Consider the following 10,778-nt stretch of genomic DNA (forward strand, 5'->3'; position numbering starts at 1 on the left):
CGTGGCTGCTCTGCCACCGCAGGCGTTTCTCCATCCCAGGAGTCCGCTCATCCTCCCCCTCCTTCCCTGAGCCTCATCGTTCTGTGCTCCTCTGAGACCCCACGGGGTGGGACAGCGGGGTGGGACAATGGGACAGCGGGGTGGGACAGTGGGACAATGGGATGGGATAAAAGGACAATGGGACAGTGGGATGGGATAAAAGGACAATGGGACAATGGGGTGGGACAATGGGATGGGGCAGTGGGACAATGGGATGGGATAAAAAGACAATGGGACAACGGGATGGGACAACGGGATGGGACAACGGGATGGGACAACGGGATGGGACAATGGGCTGGGATAATGAGATCTGATGAGATGGGACAATGAGATGGAATGGAATAATGGAACGGGACAATGGGATAGACAAATGGATGGGATGGAACAATGGGATAGGACCATGAGATCGGATCAGATGGGACAAATGGACGGGATGGAACAATGGGATAGGACCATGAGATCGGATGAGATGGGACAAATGGACGGGATGGAACAATGGGATAGGACCATGAGATCGGATGAGATGGGACAAGGAGATGGGACACTGGGATGGGCCAATAGGCACCTCAGGATCTGCCACCCTTTTCCCTGCTCCCTTCTGAGGAATTTCTGGTGTCCTCGTTCCCTCTGTGGGGCAGCACCCCATGCTCTTGGTGCAGGGTCCTCATGCCCCTCAGCCCTGCTGCTCCTGTGGGTGCCCCCGGCCACCTGTCCCTGTCACAGGGGTCAAAGGCCTGGCACCGGTGCCCCCTCCTTCAGTGCTCACACTGGAGGAGCTCACTCCAGGAGCTCCAGAAGCCCCAGGAACCCCTGCAGCCCAGGGACCCCTGCAGCCCAGGGACCCCTGCAGTCCTGTCCTGCAGCCCAGGGACCCCTGCAGCCCAGGGACCCCTGCAGCCCAGGGACCCCTGCAGTCCTGTCCTGCAGCCCAGGGACCCCTGCAGTCCTGTCCTGCAGCCCAGGGACTCCTGCAGCCCCATCCTGCAGCAGAACTGAGGGACAGGCCAGGTCTCAATGCCCCACAGGCCACCACAGCCCCAGGACAGCTCCGAGCTGTCCTGAACAGGAGGTGTCTGTCCCTCTGTGGCTCTCCTGGGGCCGGGGGTCTCCTGCCCTGGGGTCTCTGCCTGCTCCCTCTCAGGGCGCCCTGCAGCCCCCCTGACCCGGGCGCTGTCCTTGCTCAGTGCCTCTGCACAGCCCCAAGGCCCCTGGACCCCCCAGACCCCTCGGGGAAAGCTCTGCTGGGCAAAAGAAATCTCACCAGGCCGGAGCTGAGACAGAGGAGTTTACCCCACCCCGCCCCACGGACGGGTTTGTCACCGCTGTGACGCACGCAGGGGCAGGGGGAGCACAGTCCCAAGCTGGAAAGCCCGGCAGGCTCAGCTGGCAGAGCGTGACTCAATCTCAGGGTCACGGGTTCGAGCCCCAGGTTGGACACCAATTGTTGTAGTTTGGATTTAGGGGGGCTCCCGTGGAACCTTCCCCAGGGACCCCCCCTAAATCCAAACTACAACACCACGGGTGCCCAGGACCCTCCTCTGCCGGGGGGGTTTCAGTGGTGCTGGGGGTGGCTCTCCTCCCGCCGGGGGCCCGTGGTGATGGTGGTGGTGATGGTGATTCTGTTCACCGTCAGCCCTCCCGAGGGGTAGGTGTCGAGGCACGCCTCCCGCCGGTACTCGGAGACCTGCTTGGAGGACAGCAGCTCCCACACCGACACCCGGCGCTGCGGGGACAGGTCGAAGGTGATGTAGGAGCCCTCGGAGCGCAGCAGGTCCATGGTGTGCGCAGGAAGGGCCCTGAAGTGCTTCTCCAGGCTGTCGCTGGCCAGGCTGCTGGTGGTGCTGAGCAGCTCCTGGATGGGGAGGGTCCCCCCGCGGTACAGCTCCAGCAGCTCCTGCCTCTTCTCCTCGGGGATGTACTCGGAGAAGAGCAGGTCCCACAGGGACACCTGCCTGCCCTGGAGCTCCCCCACTGACACCTCGGCCCTGGTGGCCTTCAGGGTCTCTTCCCAGGCCCTGTCCCCGTGCAGGGGGGTGGGTTCAGCCTCTGTGGCCGCTGGCTCTGCCCTGGCACCATCCTCGGGTGCCGCTGCCTCTGCTCTCTCTGCTGCTGCTGCCCGGGTCACAATGGTGGTGACAACGGTCTTCACCTGCTCCAGGCTCAGCTCCCCTGCCCCGTACAGCTCCAGGAGCTCCTTCCTGTTCTCCTCGGGGATATACCGGGAGTGCAGCAGGTCCCACAGTGAGACCTTGTGGCCCCGGAACTCCCCGGCCTCCACCTGGACCGTGGTGGTTTTTAAGGTTGTTTCCCATGGTTCTTCTTTTGGGGAGTTGTCACCCTCCTCTCCTGCGGCTGTCACGGGGTCCTTGTTGGAACTCTTCACTGTAATGCGGAATTTCCTCTCTGTCGATTCTTTCTTCTTAATAAGAGTGGTGACAACAGTTGTCATCTGCTCCAAGGGCAATGTCCCTGCACGGTACAGCTCCAGCAGCTCCCGCCTCTTCTCCTCGGGGATGTACTCGGAGAAGAGCAGGTCCCAGAGGGACACCTGCCTGCCCTGGAGCTCCCCCACTGACACCTCGGCCCTGGTGGCCTTCAGGGTCTCTTCCCAGGCCCTGTCCCCATGCAGGGGGGTGGGTTCAGCCTCTGTGGCCGCTGGCTCTGCCCTGGCACCATCCTCGGGTGCCGCTGCCTCTGCCCTCTCTGCTGCTGCTGCCCGGGTCACAATGGTGGTGACAACGGTCTTCACCTGCTCCAGGCTCAGCTCCCCTGCCGCGTACAGCTCCAGGAGCTCCTTCCTGTTCTCCTCGGGGATATACTGGGAGTGCAGCAGGTCCCACAGCGAGACCTTGTGGCCCTGGAACTCCTTGGCCTCCACCTGGACCGTGGTGGTTTTTAAGGTTGTTTCCCAGGGTTCTTCTTTTGGGGAGTTGTCACCCTCCTCTCCTGCGGCTGTCACGGGGTCCTTGTTGGAACTCTTCACTGTAATGCGGAATTTCCTCTCTGTCGATTCTTTCTTCTTAATGAGAGTGGTGACAACAGTTGTCATCTGCTCCAAGGGCAATGTCCCTGCACGGTACAGCTCCAGCAGCTCCCGCCTCTTCTCCTCGGGGATGTACTCGGAGAAGAGCAGGTCCCACAGGGACACCTGCCTGCCCTGGAACTCCCCCACTGACACCTCGGCCCTGGTGGCCTTCAGGGTCTCTTCCCAGGCCCTGTCCCCATGCAGGGGGGTGGGTTCAGCCTCTGTGGCCGCTGGCTCTGCCCTGGCACCATCCTCGGGTGCCGCTGCCTCTGCTCTCTCTGCTGCTGCTGCCCGGGTCACAATGGTGGTGACAACGGTCTTCACCTGCTCCAGGCTCAGCTCCCCTGCCCCGTACAGCTCCAGGAGCTCCTTCCTGTTCTCCTCGGGGATATACCGGGAGTGCAGCAGGTCCCACACTGAGACCTTGTGGCCCTGGAACTCCTTGGCCTCCACCTGGACCGTGGTGGTTTTTAAGGTTGTTTCCCACGGTTCTTCTTCGGGGGGGTTGTCACCCTCCTCTCCTGTGGCTGTCACGGGGTCCTTGTTGGAACTCTTCACTGTAATGCGGAATTTCCTGCCTGTAGATTCTTTTTTCCTAATGAGAGTGGTGACAACAGTTGTCATCTGCTCCAGAGTTAATAACCTTTCACGGTACAGCTCCAGCAGCTCCTGCCTCTTCTCCTCGGGGATGTATTCGGAGAAGAGCAGGTCCCAGAGGGACGCCTGCCTTCCCTGCAGCTCCCCAGCCGGCACACTGATGGTGGTGGACTTCAAGGCGTCATCCAGGTGCGCTGAGCCATCCTCCTCATCCTCCCCTGCTGCTGCCCCTGCCCTGTGTGTACTCCTGGCCTTTGCCACCAGCGCGGCGTTCGCGGCTCCTGCCCGGTTCACGATGGTGGTGACCACCGCGGCCACCTGCCCTGTGGTCAGCACCCCTGCCCGGTACAGCTCCAGCAGCTCCTGCCGCTTCCCCTGGGGGACGTATTTGGAGAAGAGCAGGTCCAGCACGGAAACCTTCTGCCCCCGGAGCTCCCCAGTGGTGACCCGGACGGTCGCGGACTTCAAGGACTTTCTCAGCTGCTGCTCCTGAGCCTGCGTGTCCTGAGCTGGGGGTGACACCCTCACCCCGTCCTCGGGTTTGGCTGGGGACGAGCCCTGAGCCGCGCTGTCCCCTCCTGCCCCGGTGGCGGTGACGGTGACGGTGGCGGTGAGGATGGCGGTCACCTGCGGGACGGTCACCGCGCCCGCCTTGTACCTCCTCAGCAGCTCCTCCCGCTGCTGCTCGGGGACGTAGCGGGAGAAGAGCAGCTCCCAGACCGTGACGCTCTGGCCCTGGAAGAGCCCCACGGCCAGCGTGGTGCGGGCGGCCTGCAGGGCTCTGCGGGCGTCCTCGCTCAGCTGGTAGAGCATGGAGCCCTTGTCCATCAGCTGCAGCATCAGCAGCCCCGTCTCGGGGTCGGGCACGCAGCGCCGCAGCAGCTGCAGGTAGGTCAGGTTCTCGTGTGTGTTGGGGTCGAAGCAAGCCCTGGTTTGGTTCTCGGGGTCGGAAAGGAACTGGCTCGTCTCCAGGTCCAGGTAGCCGCGCTGGTGGGCCACCTCCACGGGGACACGGTGGCCGTGCACGGGGTCGATGATGCCGCCGGTGGCCATCTGGGCCTGGAGCAGGCGGATGGCGTGGTCCCTGACGATGAACTCCCGCTTCATGGCCTGGAACAGGGAGATCCTGTGTCCCGTGTAGGGCTCCGTGTAGCCCGTCACAGCTCCCTCTGCCGAGAGCAGCTTCTCGTAGAAATCCCGGCCGATGAGCCCCCGAGCCAGCGCCTCCTTCACCGGGAGCTGCTCGTTCCTCACGGGGTCCGTGAGCAGCCCCGAGGCTGCCTGAGCCTCCAGCAGCACCAGCGCCGTGCCCGGGCTCAGCAGCCCCCTCACCATGGCTTCGTAGATACTCAGCTTCTTGTTCTGGGCCTGGAGGAAGACTCCAGCGATGAAGGTGCTGCCACCCCCTCCCATCTCTTTGTGGTCACCTGCAGCCGGGTCACTCCCTGTGCCGCTGGACTCGTTGTTCTGGGAGCATCCGCTCATCTTCTGCCTCATCCCTGGGGAGGAATCCTGCTCCTGCGGGGCGCTGGGCGTGTCTGGGGAGGGAGGAACAAGCAGAGCCTGTGGTGAGATGCGAGTCCCTGTGCGGATTTCACGGTGGGTGTGGGGGCAGCCTCTCCCTGGAGGTGACCACGGGAGCCCAGGGAGGAGCAGGGAGCGGCCTCTGGGGCTTTGCTGCTGCCTCAGAGCGATCCGAGGGCGCAGCTGGGGTGGGCAGGGAGCTCAGAGGGCACGGCACAGGTCAGGGACAGGCAGGCAGCACACGCAGGAGCATCATCCCAGCAGCGTGGGCACCTTGGCCTCCCTCAGCCCCCCGGGAACCCACCTGCTCTCTCTGAGCTGGCTCTGCCTCAAACCTGTGGCCTCAACCACTTTCCCCTCCTGTTCCCGGGTGACACAACTGCCACTTTTGGGCTGATGCCACCAGGTGCCAGCACGAGACAGGGCCACTGCTCCCGGTGCCTTAAGTTCCAGCTTTCCTGTTTTGCAGACTCTGTGCTGCGTTAGGATATAACTCTGAACTTTGTTCAGTGTTAGCCAGCTCTCCTCACAGTTCAGCCAGAAAAAACAACCCTTTTCCACCCCCAGAACCAAGGACACCACTGCAGCTTCAGGCCCAAAAGCTGCAAGCAACGGTGGGTTCAGGGGAGCTGCTGGGAGAACGTGACTTCGTTACCTGAAGCTGTAATTGGATAATTAACCCCAATATGCAAATAGACCAAACTTATAAAGGTGGGAAAACTCGTGACCCACTGTCCCTCTTGGGCGTAGCCTCAGCCGGGCTCTTGCACTGCCCAAGGTGCGTCCTTTGGAGGCCTTTTTAATAAATACCCACTTTATTCCTTTAACACTGCCTGGCCTCTGTTCCAGGCAGCCTCCCTAGGCACCACTTCCTCCCTGCTCCCTCGCTGCTCCCTCCCTGCTCCATCCCTGCTCCCTCCCTGCTCCCTCACTGCTCCTTCCCTGCTCCCTCCCTGCTCCTTCCCTGCTCCCTCCCTGCTCCTTCCCTGCTCCTTCCCTGCTCCTTCCCTGCTCCCTCCCTGCTCCTTCCCTGCTCCTTCCCTGCTCCCTCGCTGCTCCCTCCCTGCTCCTTCCCTGCTCCTTCCCTGCTCCTTCCCTGCTCCTTCCCTGCTCCTTCCCTGCTCCCTCGCTGCTCCTTCCCTGCTCCTTCCCTGCTCCCTCCCTGCTCCCTCTCTGCTCCCTCACTGCTTCTTCCCTGCTCCCTCTCTGCTCCCTCACTGCTCCCTCCCTGCTCCCTCGCTGCTGCTTCCCTGCTCCCTCCCTGCTCCCTCCCTGCTCCCTCCCTGCTCCTTCCCTGCTCCCTCCCTGCTCCTTCCCTGCTCCCTCCCTGCTCCCTCCCTGCTCCTTCCCTGCTCCCTCCCTGCTCCCTCCCTGCTCCCTCCCTGCTCCCTCTCTGCTCCCTCCCTGCTCCTTCCCTGCTCCCTCCCTGCTCCTTCCCTGCTCTCTCCCTGCTCCCTCCCTGCTCCTTTCCCTGCTCCCTCCCTGCTCCTTTCCCTGCTCCCTCCCTGCTCCTTTCCCTGCTCCTTCCGTGCTCCATCCCTGCTCCCTCCCTGCTCCCTCACTGCTCCTTCCCTGCTCCATCCCTGCTCCTTCCCTGCTCCTTCCCTGCTCCATCCCTGCTCCCTCCCTGCTCCCTCACTGCTCCTTCCCTGCTCCATCCCTGCTCCTTCCCTGCTCCCTCACTGCTCCTTCCCTGCTCCATCCCTGCTCCTTCCCTGCTCCCTCCCTGCTCCCTCCCTGCTCCCTCCCTGCTCCCATCCTGCTCCATCCCTGCTCTCTCCCTGCTCCATCCCTGCTCTCTCCCTGCTCCTTCCCTGCTCCCTCCCTGCTCCTTCCCTGCTCCTTCCCTGCTCCCTCCCTGCTCCTTCCCTGCTCCCTCCCTGCTCCATCCCTGCTCCTTCCCTGCTCCATCCCTGCTCCTTCCCTGCTCCTTCCCTGCTCCCTCCCTGCTCCCTCCCTGCTCCTTCCCTGCTCCCTCCCTGCTCCTTCCCTGCTCCCTCCCTGCTCCCATCCTGCTCCTTCCCTGCTCCCTCCCTGCTCCCATCCTGCTCCTTCCCTGCTCCCTCCCTGCTCCCATCCTGCTCCCTCCCTGCTCCCTCACTGCTTCTTCCCTGCTCCCTCCCTGCTCCTTCCCTGCTCCCTCCCTGCTCCCTCCCTGCTCCCTCCCTGCTCCTTCCCTGCTCCTTTCCCTGCTCCTTCCCTGCTCCCTGGAGCTGCCCTGGGACTGCCACATTTCCCTGGGGGTCTCTCCCCAAGCTCAGGCCATGCCGAGAGGCAGCAGTGCCTTCCTGACACGGTGCCACGGCCTCAGAGAGGCGCTGCCTGCTGCTGCCTGGTGCTGCCTGCTGCTGCCTGCTGCTGCTGCCTGGTGCTGCCTGCTGCTGCCTGGTGCTGCCTGGTGCTGCTGCCTGCTGCTGCTGCCTGGTGCTGCCTGCTGCTGCCTGGTGCTGCCTGCTGCTGCCCGCTGCTGCCTGGTGCTGCCTGCTGCTGCCTGCTGCTGCCTGCTGCTGCCTGCTGCTGCCTGGTGCTGCCTGCTGCTGCCTGGTGCTGCCTGCTGCTGCCTGCTGCTGCCTGGTGCTGCCTGCTGCTGCCTGGTGCTGCCTGCTGCTGCCCGCTGCTGCCTGGTGCTGCCTGCTGCTGCCTGCTGCTGCCTGCTGCTGCCTGCTGCTGCCTGGTGCTGCCTGGTGCTGCCTGCTGCTGCCTGGTGCTGCCTGGTGCTGCCTGCTGCTGCCTGCTGCTGCCTGGTGCTGCCTGGTGCTGCCTGGTGCTGCCCGGTGCTGCCTGGTGCTGCCTGCTGCTGCCTGCTGCTGCCTGCTGCTGCCTGCTGCTGCCTGGTGCTGCCTGGTGATGCCTGCTGCTGCCTGCTGCTGCCAGGAACTTTCTTCCCTCTGAGGCCGCTGCCCTGGCAGGCCCTGAGCTGGTCCCAGGCTGGCCGTGACATGGAGGGACACAGGGGACAGGCACAGCCCGTGGCTCTCTGTGGGGATGTTCCTGGGGGCTGTGTGATCCCACCCTGCCCTGGCAGTGCACAGGACATGGGAATAATCTCAGGGATGGATGAGTGGCTGCTCAGATCCGGGGCAGCAGCAGAGCTCAGCTGAGAGAGGCCTTTCCTCCTCTGTGCTGCTGCTGCAGCTGGGGAGGGTCTCTGGGTTCTCTGGGTCTCTGTTCCAAGGCCACTGCGTGGGCAGAGACCCCAGACCCCGCCCTGCCACCCTCCTGCCCTACAAAACTGGGCTCTGCATTATTTAATGCAGCAATCACAGAAGCATCGGGGAATCCCATGATAGTCTGGGTGGGAAGAGTCCTTCAAACTCATCTCGTTCCAACCCCTGCCACAGGCAGGGACGCCACCCACTCCCGGGATGTCTCACGATGTCACCTGGTCCCCTCGGGAAGCCCTGTAAACAAACTTCCAGCATCTCCAGCGTTGTGCAGGGATGAGGCTCTCTTGTGAAAACAGCAGAATCGAAACGCAAAGCATCTCTCAGGGAACACCCATCTCCCGTAAACTGCGGTGAGTGACATTAATGACACGCTCAGCTCGTTATCAGGGTCAGAGCTCGAGTCTCCTGCAGTTTGCTTAACACCTGGGAAGCCTCTGAGTCATTGCTTTTGATCCATTTAAATATCGGATTGATGCCGGGGCAGATGCATCGCGATGGGGGAGAGATTTCCCCCAGCAGTCCCAGCCCAGCCCTCGCTCTCTGGGGACCCTGTCCCTCTGTCCCACCCTGTGCCTGCAGCCCCCGGCAGGGGCTCCTCTCCCCCCCTGCCCGACCCCGAGGCTCAGCCGGGGGGTGACGGGCTGGCTGTGCCACCCGCTGGGGTGGCACCGGGTCCCGGGGCGCGGTGCCACGCCCTGGAGCCGGCGACACCTCTGTGGGACGCGGATGTCGTGTGAACAGGGGCCGTTCCCCACCGCAGCCCGTCATTAGCCGGGCTCTAATCACCCTCCCGATGCCGGGCTGGGCTGCACACGCAGCTCCCGGGGCAGGGGCCGGCCGGCTCTGCCTGCTGCGGCAGCAGCCCGGCCCGGGAGGCTCCGGTGGAAGCGGTTTTCCAGCCGGAGCGGGCCGGGGTGGCCCCACAGTGCGGGGGTCCAGGGGAGGGAGATCCACCAGTGCCCCCCGCCCCGCACCCGCTCGCAGCCTCCGCGCCGGGCTCCTGCCCGAGCCCCGCTGCTGCAGCCACGGCCCCTGGTCCCGGCGTCCCAGCGAGCCCACCGTGACAGCCACAGCTTCCAGCGCCTGGATCTCACAGCTCCAGCCCTGGATCCCACCAATCCCCGCTGCTCCAGCCCTGGATCCCACCAATCCCCGCACCTCCAGCCCCTGGATCCCGCTGCTCCAGCCCCTGGATCCCTCTGCTCCAGCCCCTGGATCCCGCTCCTCCGGCCCCTGGATCCCACTGCTCCAGCCCTGGATCCCACTGCTCCAGCCCCTAGATCCCAGTGAGCCCCGCTGCTCCAGCCCCTGGATCCCGCTCCTCCAGCCCCTGGATCCCCCTGCTCCAGCCCCTGGATCCCACCAATCCCCGCTGCTCCAGCCCCTGGATCCCGCTGCTCTGGCCCCTGGATCCCCCTGCTCCAGCCCCTGGATCCCACCAATCCCCGCTGCTCCAGCCCCTGGATCTCGCTGCTCTGGCCCCTGGATCCCGCTCCTCCGGCCGCAGCCTCGGGCCCCGGGGGGATTCAGGCGGGTCCCGCAGCTCCGGCTGTTTCCCTCCCGCATCCCAGTTTGGCTGAAGCGTTGGCGGGGCAAAACATCTCACAGAGCAGCAGCTCCAGCCAGCCCTGGTGCTACTCAGCCACTTTGTCCCTTCCCGAAAAGGACCAAGTTCTGCCTGGGGATCTCCTGCTCACCAGTCCCGGGAGTTTCAGCAGCCACCCCTGCCCGCGCTGGGGTTTGGGATGGAGGTGAGGTCCCCGCTTCCCGTGCAGGTGCCCTGTGGTGGCCTCGGTGGTCCCAGGTGGGCTCTGTCCTACCTCCTGGACGAGTATCCAGAGCGGCTGGACCGCCGGCAGGCTCCGATCCTCCTCCTCCTCCTCCCGCCGACTCGCAGCCAGGTGAGCAGGGGAGGCAGGAGCCCGATTTAAATCCTCCCCTCCCCCGCCCCTGGGGACGCAGGGCGGCCCTGCCCTGTGGTGACACACGGGAGGGGACCCGGAACACGGACCTGGACCGAGCCAGGAGCAGGACCCACGGCCCAGGACCACGGTCCTGGTGCAGGCACAGAGCCACAGCCCAGGACCCCCGGGGTGGCGGGGCCGGGGCACCGGGGCAGTCCGAGGGCAGGACACGGCTCACGTCTCCCTCCGTGAGGCTCCTGGACTCAGCCACCGCCTTTTCCTGACAGCGCAGCTGCCTGTGCACACCCGGTCCCGCCTGCCTCGGGGGTCTCCACGGATCCGGGCTGGCTGGACCTGCCCTTGAGCCCCTCGGCTGGGTGGGAGCTGCAGCCACCGCCCTGCAGCTGTCCCTGCGCCCCGGCCGGGACACAGACCCGGCCTGTCCCTGGGTCGTGCCTGGGCTGGCAGAGGAGGGACCGTGCTGGCCGTGGGTGTGCAGGGACGTGCCCCTGTCAGCCTGCA

At 64.7% G+C, this 10,778-nt stretch overlaps 1 protein-coding gene across 2 annotated transcripts; it reads right to left on the reverse strand.

Moving 5' to 3' along the window:
• Positions 1-301: 301 nt before the first annotated feature.
• On the reverse strand, positions 302-6,113 carry LOC134551651 (epiplakin-like). Of its 2 annotated transcripts, XM_063399648.1 has the most exons (2): positions 5,089-6,113; positions 302-4,543 (listed from the first exon to the last, which is right to left on the reverse strand). In XM_063399648.1, the coding sequence occupies exon 2, from the start codon at positions 4,499-4,501 to the stop codon at positions 1,592-1,594; it is 2,910 nt and encodes a 969-aa protein (XP_063255718.1). In that variant the 5' UTR covers positions 4,502-4,543; positions 5,089-6,113; the 3' UTR covers positions 302-1,591. The 2 variants fall into 2 exon arrangements, with proteins under 2 accessions (XP_063255718.1, XP_063255637.1); XM_063399567.1 differs by having other exon boundaries at positions 302-6,113.
• Between the last annotated feature and the right edge of the window lie 4,665 nt (positions 6,114-10,778).

This window comes from Prinia subflava, chromosome 1 (genome assembly GCF_021018805.1).
Source record: "Prinia subflava isolate CZ2003 ecotype Zambia chromosome 1, Cam_Psub_1.2, whole genome shotgun sequence".
In the NCBI taxonomy this organism is placed as follows: Eukaryota; Metazoa; Chordata; class Aves; order Passeriformes; family Cisticolidae; genus Prinia; species Prinia subflava.